Source organism: Gigantopelta aegis, chromosome 15, assembly GCF_016097555.1.
Source record: "Gigantopelta aegis isolate Gae_Host chromosome 15, Gae_host_genome, whole genome shotgun sequence".
In the NCBI taxonomy this organism is placed as follows: Eukaryota; Metazoa; Mollusca; class Gastropoda; order Neomphalida; family Peltospiridae; genus Gigantopelta; species Gigantopelta aegis.
The window spans coordinates 44,306,315-44,326,357 of record NC_054713.1 but is presented as its reverse complement, the minus strand read 5'-3'; the positions used below and the strand labels follow the sequence as shown (position 1 = coordinate 44,326,357).

At 42.9% G+C, this 20,043-nt stretch overlaps 1 protein-coding gene across 1 annotated transcript in view; it reads left to right on the top strand.

The window, feature by feature from the left end:
* LOC121390745 (cysteine-rich venom protein-like) overlaps nt 1–20,043 on the top strand; it is a 99,731-nt gene that overhangs the window by 65,135 nt on the left and 14,553 nt on the right. Inside the window, exons 5-6 of the mRNA XM_041522648.1 lie at nt 1,477–1,637; nt 2,997–3,091. Of these exons, the coding sequence (XP_041378582.1) occupies nt 1,477–1,637; nt 2,997–3,091 (256 nt within the window). The remainder of the gene's footprint in view (nt 1–1,476; nt 1,638–2,996; nt 3,092–20,043) is intronic.

The window sequence follows — 20,043 nt, the reverse complement described above, 5'->3', positions numbered from 1 at the left end:
ATTTTTACATCCCTATTACTATACTAGACCAAGTACTTATAAATTCAAAGAGCTAATGCAAAACAAACGAATCAGTACACTAAAGAATTTAGCAAAGTTTATAAAAGTAATTATGAATGCATTTAAACATCCTTGATATTTCACATCCCCAACCCCCAGAAGTACATTTTACATATATATTGAACATTAATTTACCAATAACAATTTTAACTAGTTCTACCGGCTAAACAGTTTATATATTTGTATTTTTATGAATATTCACAGCTTTATGTTGTATGCAAATGTTCATAGGAATTAATTCACAATCATTGTAATTTAACTTTTGTATTTCTCTTTCATCTTGTCACGTGTTTATAGAAATATTATGTATATATTCCTCCTACGCCGTTGTGCAACGGCCAGAGAGTAAATAAAGTCTTGTCTTGTTGTCTTGTAAACCTTTCTTTCCGTGTAAACGTAAATTTATAGCTCCACCACGATTCGTATTACTAATAACGAACGGTACAACTAACATAGTTTGACGTATTCATAGTTCATTTTCTTTCGCCCTAACAATACGTCATATTTTGTAATGATGTAAGTTAATTGTTTTTGGCGTGAAGTAGAAGTACGGCAGATATAACTGCTAGGCGTAATCGTAACCTAACGAGGCCGAGTTTACGAAGCCCGTGTTTCTTAAACGCAGGTGTTTAAGCACGACAAATTAGCTTAGTACGATTTATTTCCTGGTTTCGTCAATAATAAACTTAATTCTCCTGGTCGAAAGTCTATGTAACATAGTTACACGTCTCAGATAAGAACAGACGTCATAAATCGGCCCACCATATTTTGTGAAATTGGTTCCATGCAATAGACTGATAAGTCTTTTCTTTCGTTATTTCGGTTTTTCTTTGTTTCTATTTATTCGTTTCTTTGTTTCTTTCTTCATTCCTTTTTCTTAAATTTATTTGGGGCGTTATTTTTTTTCTTTGTTTCTTTTTATTCGTTTCTTTGTTTCTTTCCTTCATTCCTTTTTTATTTATTTATTTGGGGCGAGACGTAGCCCAATGTTAAAGCGCTCGCTTGATGCGCGTTCGGTTTGGGATCAATCCTCGTTGGTGGGCCCGTTGGGCTATTTCTCGCTCCAGCCAGAATACCACGACTGGTACATCAAAGGCCGTGGCATGTGCTATCCTGTCTATGGGATGGTACCTATAAAAGATCCCTTGCTGCTAATCGAAATGAGTAGCCCATGAAGTGGCCACAACGGGTTTCCTCTCTCAATATCTGTGTGGTCCTCAACCATAATGTCAGACGCCATATAACCGTAAATAAAATGTGTTGAGTGCGTCGTTAAATAAATCATTTCCTTCCTTCCTTTTTTTTTTTTTTTTTTTTTTTTTTTTTCTTTATTTCTTTTTACGTTTTAATCTTTTAAAATAATACTATGTTAAATAGCAAATAGCCATAATTAAACAAATATTCCTTTCGTTTTAGAGTACGGTTTGAAGATCGGCCAGAACGTAGCCGGTGGTTACCGAACTTGGAGCCAGTGTCTAAAGGCCTGGTATAACGAAGTGCGCATGTTCCGGTATGGTGAGGATCCCAAGATATATCTGGGGTATACTGGCTGGAAAAAAATTGGGCACTACACACAGGTACGTTTCTGTTCTTAGGACGGGTCCAGAATTGATAGCATGGGGGTGTGGGCGGAAGGCACGATACTAATTAGTTTAATTTTTTTTAGTGTTGGCTTTGCTGTATCTTTTACCCCCATAATAATAATTATTATTTTATATATGGTGACAAAGGCCGTGATATGTTTTGTCCGTTCTGTGGGAAAGTACATATAAAAGATCCCTTGCTGTTAATGAAAAAATGTAGCAGGTTTCCACTGATGACTACTAGTCAGAATTGCCAAATGTTTGACATCCAATAGCCGATGATTAAGTAATCAATGTTCTCTGGCGGTGTTAAGAAACAAACAAAAACGATTTGAAAAAAATCACATTCAAGTTTTTCTTAAAAATTTAAAAAGAATCTGTATTGGCTTTGTTTTGTTACCATTCGTAAACTAATGATATAAACCAATAAACCAATAAATAAACCAATAAATTTGTCTTCGTAATTCTGTAACTCACTTTAAACAAACTGATTTGATTCTGTTACAGTCTTCTAACAATTAATTTATTTGCGTTACTTTCCATAAACCAACGGTTTTGTTTATTTGAAACCTTCCTGTACACCTGATTGTAGTTTCCGTAACAAGTGATTGTAGTTTCCGTAACAAGTGATTGTAGTTTCCGTAACAAGTGATTGTAGTTTCCGTAACACAGAGTAAGTAATTATTTTCTTTAAAGTCACAGACCCTAGTTTTTAAAGACTACAACGTATTTTTGTTTCAGTATTAAAGACGTTTTTTAATAATTTAAAATAGAAGTACATACATTTTATTATTTATATCATATTAATCTTCATACACCTGAAATGGTTCTCGTCATCCAGGTTTTTGTAATGCCCAGAAATGCATTTTTGTTTTATAAAAAAACGCACGTACGTCTGAGAAGTAATGGTTATTGAGGCAAGCTCTAGTCTATTCCCCTCTTAAACATCAAAGACTTTAGCTTCTCTCTGTTATAACTTTAATTTAGATGTGTTGCAGGTTTGTAGATTAACTAAACTTAGCATCTATTTCCACGGGTTAAAACTAGAGTCCGCAGCTTTAAAATATAAACTAACAATTCTGTGTTTCAGTACTATTTCAGGGCTATTTCTCGTTCCAACCAGTGCACCACAACGGGTATATCAAAGACCGTGGTATGTGCTATCCTGTCTGTGAGATGGTGCATATAAAATATCCCTTGCTACTAACGGAAAATGTAGCGGGTTTCCTCTGTTTAAGACTATATGATAAAATGATCCAATGTTTGACGTCCAACAGCCGATGATTAATAAATCAGTGTGCTATAGCGGTGTCGTTAAAAAAAAAAAAAAATCTTTAACTTTATCTCTTGCAGATAATACAGAATTCGACGTCACGGGTTGGCTGCGGCTATGCTGAATGCAGGAATACACAGTATGGATACTATTTCGTGTGCAACTACGCAACAGCGTAAGTAACCGTCGATAGTTGGGTGGTTTGTTTTCCCCACAATAAACATAGGCGGGACGTAGCTCAGTGGTACAGCGCTCGCCTGATGCGTAATCGGTCTAGGATCGATTCCCGTCGGTGGACCAATTGGACTATTTCTCGTTCCATCCAGAGCTCCACAACTGGTGTAACAAAGGCCGTGGTATGTACTATCCTGTCTGTGTGATGGTGCATATAAAAGATCCCTTGCTGTCCCTGAAGCTGTATCCTAAAGCTGTATCCTAACCTTACGCGAGCGATGCAAGCTATGCGAGCGATTATTTTAGAAATAATTTATTTCAATTGTCGTATTCTAACCGCACGCGTTCGACGCGGCAGACTTATCCGTCGCACCGTATGCGTGCGGTTAAGATACTGCGATTGAAATAAATTATTTCTAAAATAATCGATCGCTTCGCTCGCGTCCGGATAGGATACAGATTGACGTAACAGACCACCCACCCACGTTAGAAGGCAAAGATGGTCTGTCAAGACAGCTAGCCATGATTGTTCCCTATTGATGTACTTACCTTGCGTTTGTCACCTAGCAGCCGATGTCCTGGGGTGTCGTTAAACATACATTCATTCATTCGTGTATGTATAGAGTCAAAAAGAAAATGAGAGTAAGAGAGAGAGAGAGAGAGAGAGAGAGAGAGAGAGAGAGAGAGAGAGAGAGAGAGAGAGAGAGAGAGAGAGAGAGACAGAGAGAGAGAGAGAGAGAGAGACAGAGACAGACAGTGAGAGAGAGAGAGTGTGAGACAGAGAGAGAGAGAGAGAGAGAGAGAGAGAGAGAGAGAGAGAGAGAGAGAGAGAGAGAGAGAGAGAGAGAGAGAGACAGACAGACAGAGAGAGAGAGAGACAGACAGACAGACAGACAGACAGACAAAGAGAGAGAGTGACAGAGAGAGAGAGAGAGAGAGAGAGAGAGAGAGAGAGAGAGAGAGAGAGAGAGAGAGAGATAAAGAGGGGGTGAGTGTGGGGCGGGGTTGGGGGGTTGGGGTGGGCAGACACATGCGCATTACTGTGTTTTAATTGTAGCACATTCATAACTAAAACTAGTGGACCAAAGATTTAGACGCAAATTCCACTTGTCCGTAATCGTATGCACTTGTGTATTCATAATACCTAATTTATCGAGTACGGAGACACATAATTGGAATCTACTCAATCTATCTGCATCGCAAGTGATTGTTACAGATCACACATTGCAGATTACGTATACGTATACGCCCACGGATTACACTACCAAATGCCAGCATAAAGTTGGCCAACATTCTGCTGTCGCGACTTCTACGACTGTCAAGTTGCTAGTCTGAGCGCTCTTACAACTCGATTCTCGTCGTATATAACTCCTTCGACCTATGAGTGGTTAATCTGAGCGCACCCGTCGTAAATCGGAAGAAATTACAACGCAAACGTCGTTGGCCAACTTCGTCGTGACAGTTGACAGTCTGAGTTCGAGCATTATGGAAAAATGAAATTTACACCTTATGCTTCAGTCTTCTTTCTTTGTCAGATCTCAGTTGCTAGACAACTATGGAATAAATATATCCATTAATAACTGAAAAATTACAGCGCAAGTGTCTAGTTGGTCAACTTCGTCGTGACAGTTGACATGCTAAGCCTAGCATTACGGTCTTCAGTCTTCTTTTTTTGTTAAGTCTCAGCTACTAGACGACAGTTACTATGGAACAAATACCTCCATTAATACATGTGTTTGTGGATGATAACCCAAAGTGCATGTGTTTAATTACTTCCCAACACCCAGCTTCATCAGAAAGCAATAAGTGTTAAACATAATTACAGTAATTGACTACACCAGTGACAAAAGAAATCTGCTCCTCACAGAACTGGGTTCAGTAAACGCACTTTCCCTCACTACGTTGTTACCCATGTCTGTATTACTATCAGGGATCGAAATTGGCTGAAATTCCTGTCGGAAATTCGGCCCGAAAAAGCTAAAAAATATTACCGGCCTTAAAGGGACATTCCTGAGTTTGCTGCATTGTAAGATGTTTTCGACTATTAAAATATTTATACGATTAAACTTACATCTTAAATATATTTCCTTGTTTAGAATATTAGTGTCTGTATATTCAATGTGGTTCTGGTCGTCTTAATATTTGTAAGAAGCCCAAACTGGATTTTTTCTTCAAATAATTTCGTACGTACGAAAAAGATATATTTTACGAAATAAAATTAAATTTAACTTCCAAAACACATTTAATATACAGCCACTAATATTTTATGCAGAAAAATATCTTTGATATGCAATTACAATCGTTAAAAAGTCTCTGTTAGTTGATAACATCTTAAAATTTGCAGCAAACTCAGGAATGTCCCTTTAATAAAAAACAAACAAACTACCGGACCTCTGTCGCTAATAAAGCTGGTCTGACCCACGGCACTAACTAACGACCGCCGGTTGTAGGGCAGTATTGCAGGTGGCTACAAGTGCCTCGTAACAATGCCAGAAGTAACTACTGATCGCCTATTGTAACTAATGTGTTTTGTTAAAAGTAACTAAAAGAAACAGTGTTCTAATAATGGTCGTGGTTTATAGTCAATACGTCTGTGTTGGGATCAGTTTTACAAATATGTTGATGTGTAGATTCATATTTTTTTCTGAAACTAACGTGCGACCATAAATGCAAAACAATTGCCGGTCCCGCTAGTCCGGGATCCACAGGTCTCAAAGCCCTCAAAAATAGCTTGAACCTCACTTCACCTAACACACTTTTATTTTGTGTTTTATTTGTTTCAATAAGCCTTCTTGTGATAGAATTGGGTGGTTTGCTTTGCCAAAAACTTTGCAAACAAAAAGTATGGCTGCAGTCATACATATATTATGCAATATTTTTGTACAAAAACCCCAACTACCCCCCCCCCCCCCCCCCCCCAAATTTGATTATTTTCTTCCATACATAACCACTTATTAATGTAACTCATTCAATTTATCTTAATAACGGCAAACAACTAACCATTAACCCACTGACCTGGACAGACAGCCCAGATAACTGACGTAATTGCTCAGGATAGCGTGCTTGAACATTAATTGGACATATACAAGAAAATTAAATTAAAAAGAAAAGAAACAAAACTTCAGTTCATCAAATTTCATGCATGGATTCATAGAGGTGTTAGAAATGCAAGTACCAGGAAGATTGTGAACAACCATGTGGCCCGCCCATTGTCAATCTACACCCACCTACCCGTGTTAAACTGTTATTTATGATGTTGACCAATTCTATACCAAATGACATTATCTACGCCTGAATGATCACTTCCTTACTCAACTAAACACAAATCTGTATTGGTATGAGTATATAATAATGTGTGTGGATCTTTTGACCAGCATTAATATTCTAGCTTCTCCTTCTACTGGGATCTACGAAGAAGAAAGTAATGTTCAAGCACCTGGTAGAAGAAACAATGGCTATGCAATGCGAAATGGAAGTATAGTCAAACCTACACATGTCGCCATCCATAGTCAACAGCCACCTGTCTTAGTTGATTGTTTGGTTTCCCCTGGATGATTTGTCTCGCCTTTACGAAGTACATATACGAGCTATAGGTGTTACTTTTACGACGGCAGCGGCCTCGGTGGTAACAACTTTATCTTTTACATTTAGCTAAGTCCTACGTCATTGACACTTGGTTTATAGTTTCTATAAAATTCCATCTCGGTGCATGTTGACAAAAATAAATATATTAAATAAAATATTAATTGATGAGGTGGGGTTTTTTGTGGGTTTTTTAACATACATTCAGAAACAAATTTATGAATGCAACTATCAGTGATATTGAATACTGAACAAGTTTATGGTAGACATTTAATTTCTCAGAATTCTTGATTGATAATTGATCCTTATTAACCTGCTACCTGTCTAGCATTGTCAGCAGCAGCAGCCTAAACTGAATCCAAAATCAGTATACATACATTAAATGTCCACAATAAAACAATTGTCTTTAAATATATTACTTTACGCAACCAGGAGTGCAGGCATCAAACCATAATCCAAAAGGAAAATACAAGTGAGGAATTCATTCTTCGAGTAAACTAAACTACAATGTGGGCCTTAGGGAGGTTAATACTCATTTAATAAGATGTTTTGTGTCATTCAAACTGAATCCACAGCCACAGTATTTGTTTAGTTTATGGAGACAGTCCACAGCCAAAGAGGAGATGCCCTAGGAGGAAGAGGTAACCAGGATCAGCACAGGGAGACAACAACCAGTTGCACCAGTGGCTGGCCTTTCTACAATGCAGACCCTCTCTCGCCCTGCGATGCTAGCTGACACCCGTGTCTACACATGGAGCCGCTAGCCAGTTGTACCACTACCAGTGGCTGGCCTTTCTACAATGCAGACCCTCTCTCGCCCTGCGATGCTAGCTGACACCCGTGTCTACACATGGAGCCGCTAGCCAGTTGTACCACTACCAGTGGATGGCCTTTCTACAATGCAGACCCTCTCTCGCCCTGCGATGCTAGCTGACACTCGTGTCTACACATGGAGCCGCTAGCCAGTTGTACCACTACCAGTGGCTGGCCTTTCTACAATGCAGACCCTCTCTCGCCCTGCGATGCTAGCTGACACTCGTGTCTACACATGGAGCCGCTAGCCAGTTGTACCACTACCAGTGGCTGGCCTTTCTACAATGCAGACCCTCTCTCGCCCTGCGATGCTAGCTGACACTCGTGTCTACACATGGAGCCGCTAGCCAGTTGTACCACTACCAGTGGCTGGCCTTTCTACAATGCAGACCCTCTCTCGCCCTGCGATGCTGGCTGACACCCGTGTCTACACATCGAGCCGCTAGCCAGTTGTACCACTACCAGTGGCTGGCCTTTCTACAATGCAGGCCCTCTCGCCCTGCGATGCTAGCTGACACCCGTGTCTACACATCGAGCCGCTAGCCAGTTGTACCACTACCAGTGGCTGGCCTTTCTACAATGCAGACCCTCTCTCGCCCTGCGATGCTAGCTGACACTCGTGTCTACACATGGAGCCGCTAGCCAGTTGTACCACTACCAGTGGCTGGCCTTTCTACAATGCAGACCCTCTCTCGCCCTGCGATGCTAGCTGACACTCGTGTCTACACATGGAGCCGCTAGCCAGTTGTACCACTACCAGTGGCTGGCCTTTCTACAATGCAGACCCTCTCTCGCCCTGCGATGCTAGCTGACACTCGTGTCTACACATCGAGCCGCTAGCCAGTTGTACCACTACCAGTGGCTGGCCTTTCTACAATGCAGACCCTCTCTCGTCCTGAGATGCTAGCTAGTACCCGTGTCTACACATCGAGCCGCTAGCCAGTTGTACCACTACCAGTGGCTGGTCTTTCTACAATGCAGACCCTCTCTCGCCCCGCGATGCTAGCTGACACCCGTGTCTACACATGGAGCCGCTAGCCAGTTGTACCACTACCAGTGGCTGGCCTTTCTACAATGCAGGCCCTCTCGTCCTGCGATGCTAGCTGACACCCGTGTCTACACATGGAGCCGCTAGCCAGTTGTACCACTACCAGTGGATGGCCTTTCTACAATGCAGGCCCTCTCGTCCTGCGATGCTAGCTGACACCCGTGTCTACACATGGAGCCGCTAGCCAGTTGTACCACTACCAGTGGATGGCCTTTCTACAATGCAGGCCCTCTCGTCCTGCGATGCTAGCTGACACCCGTGTCTACACATGGAGCCGCTAGCCAGTTGTACCACTACCAGTGGATGGCCTTTCTACAATGCAGGCCCTCTCGTCCTGCGATGCTAGCTGACACCCGTGTCTACACATGGAGCCGCTAGCCAGTTGTACCACTACCAGTGGATGGCCTTTCTACAATGCAGGCCCTCTCTCGCCCTGCGATGCTAGCTGACACCCGTGTCTACACATGGAGCCGCTAGCCAGTTGTACCACTACCAGTGGCTGGCCTTTCTACAATGCAGACCCTCTCTCGCCCTGCGATGCTAGCTGACACCCGTGTCTACACATGGAGCCGCTAGCCAGTTGTACCACTACCAGTGGCTGGCCTTTCTACAATGCAGGCCCTCTCTCGCCCTGCGATGCTAGCTGACACTCGTGTCTACACATGGAGCCGCTAGCCAGTTGTACCACTACCAGTGGCTGGCCTTTCTACAATGCAGACCCTCTCTCGCCCTGCGATGCTAGCTGACACTCGTGTCTACACATGGAGCCGCTAGCCAGTTGTACCACTACCAGTGGCTGGCCTTTCTACAATGCAGACCCTCTCTCGCCCTGCGATGCTAGCTGACACTCGTGTCTACACATGGAGCCGCTAGCCAGTTGTACCACTACCAGTGGCTGGCCTTTCTACAATGCAGACCCTCTCTCGCCCTGCGATGCTGGCTGACACCCGTGTCTACACATCGAGCCGCTAGCCAGTTGTACCACTACCAGTGGCTGGCCTTTCTACAATGCAGACCCTCTCTCGCCCTGCGATGCTAGCTGACACCCGTGTCTACACATGGAGCCGCTAGCCAGTTGTACCACTACCAGTGGCTGGCCTTTCTACAATGCAGACCCTCTCTCGCCCTGCGATGCTAGCTGACACCCGTGTCTACACATGGAGCCGCTAGCCAGTTGTACCACTACCAGTGGCTGGCCTTTCTACAATGCAGACCCTCTCTCGTCCTGTGATGCTAGCTGGTACTCGTGTCTACACATCGAGCCGCTAGCCAGTTGTACCACTACCAGTGGCTGGCCTTTCTACAATGCAGACCCTCTCTCGCCCTGCGATGCTAGCTGACACCCGTGTCTACACATGGAGCCGCTAGCCAGTTGTACCACTACCAGTGGCTGGCCTTTCTACAATGCAGACCCTCTCTCGTCCTGTGATGCTAGCTGACACTCGTGTCTACACATGGAGCCGCTAGCCAGTTGTACCACTACCAGTGGCTGGCCTTTCTACAATGCAGACCCTCTCTCGCCCTGCGATGCTAGCTGACACTCATGTCTACACATGGAGCCGCTAGCCAGTTGTACCACTACCAGTGGCTGGCCTTTCTACAATGCAGACCCTCTCTCGCCCTGCGATGCTAGCTGACACTCGTGTCTACACATGGAGCCGCTAGCCAGTTGTACCACTACCAGTGGCTGGCCTTTCTACAATGCAGACCCTCTCTCGCCCTGCGATGCTAGCTGACACTCGTGTCTACACATGGAGCCGCTAGCCAGTTGTACCACTACCAGTGGATGGCCTTTCTACAATGCAGACCCTCTCTCGCCCTGCGATGCTAGCTGACACTCGTGTCTACACATGGAGCCGCTAGCCAGTTGTACCACTACCAGTGGATGGCCTTTCTACAATGCAGACCCTCTCTCGCCCTGCGATGCTAGCTGACACCCGTGTCTACACATGGAGCCGCTAGCCAGTTGTACCACTACCAGTGGATGGCCTTTCTACAATGCAGGCCCTCTCGTCCTGCGATGCTAGCTGACACCCGTGTCTACACATGGAGCCGCTAGCCAGTTGTACCACTACCAGTGGCTGGCCTTTCTACAATGCAGTCCCTCTCTCGTCCTGTGATGCTAGCTGGTACTCATGTCTACACATGGAGCCGCTAGCCAGTTGTACCACTACCAGTGGCTGGCCTTTCTACAATGCAGACCCTCTCTCGCCCTGCGATGCTAGCTGACACCCGTGTCTACACATGGAGCCGCTAGCCAGTTGTACCACTACCAGTGGCTGGCCTTTCTACAATGCAGGCCCTCTCTCGTCCTGTGATGCTAGCTGGTACTCATGTCTACACATCGAGCCGCTAGCCAGTTGTACCACTACCAGTGGCTGGCCTTTCTACAATGCAGACCCTCTCTCGTCCTGCGATGCTAGCTGACACTCGTGTCTACACATCGAGCCGCTAGCCAGTTGTACCACTACCAGTGGCTGGCCTTTCTACAATGCAGACCCTCTCTCGCCCTGCGATGCTAGCTGACACCCGTGTCTACACATGGAGCCGCTAGCCAGTTGTACCACTACCAGTGGCTGGCCTTTCTACAATGCAGACCCTCTCTCGTCCTGCGATGCTAGCTGGTACTCATGTCTACACATCGAGCCGCTAGCCAGTTCACTTATACTTTGTTTTATTTAACGACACCATTGGAACACATTGATTTATTATTGGCTATGGAATGTCAAATATTCTGCCGATTGTGTTATAATAACAAGTATGCCATATCTTCTCAATACATCCTAACTGGTGTGATACTATGATCTGGTTCTACAGCGTCGGTGGGCCCATTAGGCTAGTTCTTTCTCCAGCCGCCAGTGCACCACGACTGGTATATCAAACGCCGTGGTATGTGTTATTCTGTCTGTGGGATGATGCATATAAAAGATGCATTGCTGCTAATCGAAAAGTGTAGCCCATGAAGTGGCGACATCAGGTTTCCTCTCTCAATATCTGTGTGGTCCTTAACCATATGTCTGACGCCATATAACCGTAAATAAAGTGTGTCGCTAAATAAAACATGTCCTTCCTTCTTTCTAAAGGTAAGGAAATAATGTGGCGTTTAAGGCTATAGTTGCAAGCACTGGCAATCTACCATTAATCTCGTGTGATGAAATGGTTCTTGGCTAAAAGACACCTGTTCAAGTGTCTCTATGGACGAGATGACGGATAACAACCTCAATGTATTATTTTATCACCAAGGAAAATGTGCTTTGCCTTCTTCTGCCGAGACTGTATTTTAATGAGATGTGCACCAACGTTTGCAATTAGTAGTTTTAAAAAGTTTCATATCTAATTGCTATCACACATTAAAGCCAGAGACTTTGACAGAAATGTTCACCCTGGCGAGCATATGGCAACAGTGATGCTGAAGGAGTCTGATCACTGCAAGATGTTCAAGTACTATCGATGCAAGATAAGCTAAGGTTCGCGAGCCTGTACACGAACACGGGCTAATGTGAAATGTATCATTCTCTGTCTTCTCACTGGTTACCTAAGGGAATGTGTTAGACAACAGTGAATAATTAACTATTACCAGTACTGATACACTTGCTGGGTAGTTTCCATGAACAGTAAACTTTGCTGTACCAGTTTCCACATTTCAAATAATACTTTTAAATTCATATCTTTTGGACTAATAACAAATTTTACTAAAATATTCTTGTGAAGTATTACGAATAACAGGAATGACAGCTTCTGCACAATAAAGTGGTGTGGAGTTGTGTCAACGTTCAGTACGTTAAAACAGAAGTCATTCACGTTTGTGACTATTGGTAAGGGTAGAAAATCTACTATTTTATTACCTTAAAGAAGTGCGAACAAAACCAGTCGGGATGGTAGTATTTCGACCCCTGACTATGCTTCGATAATTAAACACGACCGTAAAAAGACTGAACTATCTGGCATGGAAACAATTGTTTGTATTAGAATTAATGGTTAGATTAGTGTCCATTGGTTTTTGTTGTTGTGCGTGTATGTCTATTTCTGACCCCTGACCTCTGACTGTCCGCTGATTAAAACTACGTCAGTGAATACACACCCACCCCTAATTGCACGACACTAAAGCGAGTGTTTGTGGATATTAGTAGTTCAACTTCGTTCCAGGTTATGATCCCAACCCAGCCAACATGCAATGATTAAAAACATCCATGATCATTGATCGTTCTGCGTCTCAGCAATTAGCAGGCGCGAACCCGAGGGGGCGGGGTGGGGGTGAGGGGCATGCAGTGCTCGACCTCATTGCAGAATTATTATATGACACACGCCCTCCCATATTAAGGCCAAGATAGAAGAAGAAGAACATTATTACATTTCGCTACTGAGCAGGTCTCATTGATATAGCATTTAAAAAAACAAAAACAACTACGTTTTCTATTATGCGTCTTTTTAGAAGTGAGGGCGTGTTCGAAACCCCTGTGGTATAGGAGCAGGTAAAACTAGTTACCTACCTACCTACCTACTTACCTACCTACTTACCTACTTACATACCTACCTATCTATTTACCTACCTACCTACGTACCTACCCACTTACCTACCTACCTACCTACTTACCTACCTACCTACTTACTTACCTACTTACCTACCTACCTACCTACGTACCTACCTACCTACATACCTACCTACTTACCTACCTACTTACCTACCTACCTACCTACCTACTTACCTACTAACCTACTTACCTACCTACCTACCTACCTACCTACCTACTTACTTACCTACCTACCTACCTACTTACCTACCTACCTACCTACATACCTACTGACCTACCTACTTACCGACCTACTTACCTACCTACCTACTTACCTACCTACATACCTACTGACCTACTTACTTACCGACCTACTTACCTACCTACCTACCTACCTACTTACCTACCTACCTACTTACCTACGTACCTACCTACTTACCTACTTACCTACCTATCTACCTACCTACCTACCTACTTACTTACTTACCTACTTACCTACTTACCTACCTACCTACCTACCTACTTATTTACATATCTACCTACTTACCTACCTACCTACATACCTACCTACTTACTTACCTACCTACCTACTTACCTACCTACTTACCGACCTACTTACCTACCTACCTACCTACTTACCTACCTACCTACCTACTTACCTACCTACCTACGTACCTACCTACTTACCTACCTACCTACTTACCTACCTACCTACCTACCTACCTACTTACCTACCCACTTACCTACTTACCTACCTACCTACCTACTTACCTACCTACCTACTTACCTACCTACCTATCTACCTACCTACTTACCGACCTACTTACCTACCTACCTACCTACTTACCTACCTACCTACGTACCTACCTACTTACCTACCTACCTACTTACTTACCTACCTACTTACCTACCTACCTACTTACCTACCCACTTACCTACCTACTTACTTACCTACCTACCTTCTTACTTACCTACCTTCCTACTTACCTACCTACCTACCTACTTACCTACCTACCTACCTACCTACCTACTTACCTACTTACCTACCTACCTACCTACTTACTTACCTACCTACCTACTTACTTACCTACCTACCTACCTACTTACCTACCTACTTACCTACCTACATACCTACTGACCTACCTACTTACCGACCTACTTACCTACCTACCTACCTACTTACCTACCTACCTACCTACCTACCTACCTACCTACCTACCTACTTACTTACCTACCTACCTACCTACTTACCTACCTACCTACCTACCTACATACCTACTTACCTACCTACTTACCGACCTACTGACCTACCTACATACCTACTGACCTACTTATTTACCGACCTACTTACCTACCTACCTACCTACCTACTTACCTACCTACCTACTTACCTACCTACTTACCTACCTATCTACCTACCTACCTACTTACTTACCTACCTACCTACCTACCTACTTATTTACATATCTACCTACTTACCTACCTACCTACATACCTACCTACTTACTTACCTACCTACCTACTTACCTACCTACTTACCGACCTACTTACCTACCTACCTACCTACTTACCTACCTACCTACTTACCTACGTACCTACCTACTTACCTACCTATCTCCCTACCTACCTACTTACTTACCTACCTACCTACCTACCTACTTATTTACATATCTACCTACTTACCTACCTACCTACATACCTACCTACTTACTTACCTACCTACCTACTTACCTACCTACTTACCGACCTACTTACCTACCTACCTACCTACTTACCTACCTACCTACGTACCTACCTACTTACCTACCTACCTACTTACCTACCTACCTACCTACCTACTTACCTACTAACCTACTTACCTACCTACCTACCTACTTACTTACCTACCTACCTACCTACCTACTTACCTACCTACCTATCTATTTACCTACCTACCTATTTACCTACCTCCTACCTACCTACCTACCTACTTACCTACCTACCTACTTACCTACCTACCTACCTACTTACCTACTACCTTCTTACATACTTACTTACCTACCTACCTACCTACCTACCTACCTACCTACTTACCTACCTACCTACCTACCTACCTACTTACCTACTTACCTACCTACCTACTTACCTACCTACCTACTTACCTAGTTACCTATCTACCTACCTACTTACCTACTTACCTACCTACGTACCTACCTCCTTACCTACCTACCTACTTACCTACTTACCTTCCTACGTACCTACCTACTTACCTACCTACTTTCCTACCTACCTACTTACCTACCTACCTACCTACTTACCTACCTACCTACCTACCTACCTACCTACTTACCTACCTACCTAGGTACGTACTTACCTATCTACCTACTTACCTACCTACCTACCTACCTACCTACCTACCTACCTACCTTAGAAGTGACACTGATGCGTAGTCGGTCTAGGATCTTTATATCCGTCAGTGGGCCCATTGGGCTATTTCTCGTTCCAGCAGGTGCACCACGACTGGTATATCAAAGCCATGGTATGTGCTATCATGTCTGTGGGGTGTTGCATATAAAAAAAATCCCTTGCTACTAATGGAACAATGTAGCGGGTTTACTCTCTATTACTGTGTCATAATGATCATATGTTTGACATCCAATAGCCGATGATTAATAAATCAATGTGCTCTAGTGATGTCGTTAAACAAAACAAACGTTTAATAACCGGTTTGTGCAAAATGTCGATACATTGCATTGCATTATATACCCCTCCAACCCCCCCCCCCCCCCCCTCCCCGCCGTTGTGACTTTAAGCACTCATATATTTATACGTATTAGTGTACTATGGAACACCGTGAATGTTATTTTAGTTAAATTTCATCGCTTCCCAAGAAATCTACCTACTGTGTGGGACCGACAACAGATATTGGTACTGTCGTAATGACAAAGCTTGTTAGCACAAGTAGAGAAAATAATTATTTTGTCTTATTAATTTCGTACTGTTGCATGTCGGGTACTATTATAATTCAAGTTCGTATAAGTTCAAATAACTTCAACATTGCAGAACACATTACGCATAATAACGCATTTCGTTGATTGAACAATTAAATTGCGACTGTGCGGCGAATTGCTACGTTTACGAACGTTTAAATGTATTACTATACTCCTATTACCACTAGTATTACTATACTCCTATTACGACTAGTATTACTTATACTTAACTGACGAGTCATTTGTGTATTAAAAGTCTTAAATAAAGGTATAAAATTGCTTTATTATCAGTCATGACGTTAAGTTATATGATACAACAATGTTTATTACCATTCTTTAATCGTGGCGCCAAGATATGTAGCAAGATTATAGCTAAGACAGGTCCTAATATCCGGTGTCGGTTCCACACAGTGGTACTGTATCCAGTTCCGCCACAAAGACTTGACTTGAACTTTGTTAACATGCCCCTATAGGGTGTATACTACCAAATCAAATCCCATAGACGACAATAGTAACATATGCGGCTAAAACTCCTACCTGCAACGTATCAACCGACATAAACGCCACGGATATAAATACTACCACCCCTTACACTTAAAGTGAATCAGAAAAAAATGGGGGTCAAGCTGCTCGTTTCTGAGATAACGGGTAGCGTCTATGACTACCCTAGTTTCGCACAAAATTCGAGTACTTTTTTTCACAGGTACCCCATACATGTTTCAAGCACAAGGCTACTTGACACATTGGTACTAGATGAAATAAAATTGCACATTTATTTTACCCAGATGAAACTATTATTTTTTACAACCAACACACTCACATTTATAACCAATCACAGGACTTGTGGTGTTCACTTCTCTATCAAAAGTTCGGTGCACCTCGAACTTTGACCCAGCCGGAAGTTATTTGGTATAGTACTACCTATACCAGGTTTCAGGCATGTCCATCCCAGGCCTTGTCTCTGGATAGCCAAGGCGTTGACCCGGGACAGAATGCCACAAAGAGAGGGCCTCGTAAGCTGGATATCTAGTGCCCGATCCTTTTGTATATATATAATATTATATTATATGCAATAAAATATTTTTCAATCGGTCCCGCACTTTCCTAATATGCACAGATTAAACAATTTTCTGCGGTATATTAATCAAACATTCCTTGTCTTTCCTAACAGCCACTGATTAAATCATGTGTCAGGGCAGGCTATGTTAAACACACATTTCTTTCCTCTGTATATTTACGTCTTCATACATTGCTAATGAGGTGCAGATTGGTGCGTTTCTTACCTGTCAGTTCCATTATCCCACTAATCAGCTGTCATCGATTCGTCTTTGATTTCTTTTCGAAATCACAGCTGTGTTGAACCGCGCACCGTTTCAACCCTAATTAGTTTACACACCATCCGCATATCTTCGACAACAAACACGACACCATGCACACAACAGACAGGTCCGTAGCTTTGAATTTTCTAAGGGGGTTTGTCGGGCAAGGGAGTGAGGTGATGCATCCTTGAATACAAGGCGTACGGGCTGCCATTTTTGTAAGGGGAAGTGGGGGGGGGGGCAGGCTGGCTTTTTCCCCGAGTGGGGGGAGGCAGGCTGGCTTTTTCCCCGAGTGGGGGGGGCAGGCTGGCTTTTTCCCCGAGTGGGGGGGGGGGCAGGCTGGCTTTTTCCCCGAGGGGGGGGAGGCTGGCTTTTTCCCCGAGTGGGGGGGGGGCAGGCTGGCTTTTTCCCCGAGTGGGGGGGGGGAGGCTGGCTTTTCCCCGAGTGGGGGGGGGGGGCAGGTTGGTTTTTCCCCCGAGTTACACGAAAATGCCGGAATCTTGAGAACAACATTTATTCCTATTAGCATTACTACCAAACGGGTGAGGCGCAGCCCAGTGGTACAGCGCTCGCTTGATGCGCGGTCGGTTTGGGATCGATCCCCGTCAGTGGGCCCATTGCACTATTTCTGGCTCCATCCAGTGCACCACGACTGGTATATCAAAGGCCGTGGTATGTACTACCCCGTCTGTGGGATGGTGCATATAAAAGATCCCTTGCTGCTAATCGAAATGAGTAGCCCATGAAGTGGCGACAGCTGTTTTCCTATCTCAATATCTGTGTGGTCCTTCACCATTTGTCTGAAGCCATATAACCGTGAATAAAATATTTTGAGTGCATCGTTAAATAAAACATTTCTTTCTTTCTTTCTTTTACTACCAAACAGCTATATAGCGTTGCGAACGAATCACTATGCATTTGTACATGGATTACAACTACTAATGTCTAGTTAGCACATTTCGCTCGAATATCTCTATAATTTTTGCCCGAATTTGAGGTTTTGTTCGAGCACTAGCGGGTCAGTTGTCCCCCTGTCTCGTACGCGTATGCTGGAGTACAATGTGGATCCCCTTTGTTTGAAGTGACGGACTTGACAGATGCCACCGATGAGGCAGGTTATGCTCAACTGTCATCATCAGTATTTCGACTGTGGTTCATGAGTGCATCTAATCACTGCCGTATTTATTCCAAAGAGCGAAGCCATGTGCTAGTTTTGATTTAGTAAACTAGTCTGGGAGAGGCAGTCTTCTTTGTGGCAGTTAAAAGTATGCATTGTTCAGTAGAGGATATCTTCGGGAGTGGCTGTCCTCCTATAGACAAGGCACTAGACAGAGATTCATGGAATCAACCACTAGTTTACCAAACTGTCCATTCGACTCCGCATTGTGCAGAGATATGGTTTCGAAAACGGATAATGGATTTGTCATTCAGATACAGTATGCAGCCTGTTTATTATTATTATTATTATTATTATTATTCAGTTAATACACATTTTAAATGTTTATTATATTTTCTAACATTGTATTTTTTTTTAGCATGACGCGCCATTTTAAAAGAAACCATGTATCAAAGTGAAAATTTCACCACCAGTACATACAATAAACTGTTTAAATATGAAAGATATCAATAGTGTGCCTTGTATTCGTTTTACACTATTCAACTTCAAATGGCATGACGAAATTGCACCAAAGAGTTCACTAATGGAGGTTTTCTGACTTCTGGACTTCTGAAGGCTGCACAGAGTGGCAATGATTTGCAATTGAATGTCTGGCCTTTTATGGTGAACCCTGGACAGGATTTCTCCCGAATATTCCATGTTTCGTGCACAAAGCATGCAATCGCTGCAACAACTGCTTGGTTGCATTTCTGCGAGCTGTTTCATGCACATTTTCTCTGGTTTACATCCATAAATCCATTCACTAATTTATTACTCCAAACAATCCATGTTACAATAACTTTGCCTTTTGGTATATATGTATATCAATGTTATTCTGTTCATTACACCGGAAATCACACCTTGCGACACCGACAGAGCAAACCGAGAACAAACGTGCGTCCGACATCTGAACACACCTCTTTACTGCGACATTACATAACCACAGATGCCGTAGCACGTTGGCAGGGAACGTGGTAACTTCGGACTTTGGTAACTTCGGCCTGGTAACTTCGGACCCGAGTAATCTCGGCCCCTGGTAATTTCGGACCGGTAATCTCGGCCTCTGTATTAATGAAAGCAACTTATATCTGGGTTATACGCAAACGAAAGTTTGTTGTGAAACAACCTGATATTATTATTTCAAGATGAGTTTGTTATTTAATTAAACATTATTATATATTCATTGTACATTTTGTTGTCTATATTTTGTTTATTAACTTTTAAACATTTATTCTGCTCATACCCCGTCCCCTTCTTAATATGGTTTCATTTGGTAGGTGTTCCTGATTTTAATCAGATGTTATGCCCACATTAAGCATGTTTGAATCCTCGGCATATAAGCATTTTAATACCTATCAAACAATCCCAATTTAGCCATTGTGTATATGTGTGTGTATATATATATATATATATATATATATATATATATATATATATATATATATATATATATATATATAGATGTATATACATACATACATACATACATACATACACACACACACCACACACACATATATATACATATACGTATACGTATATATATATATATATA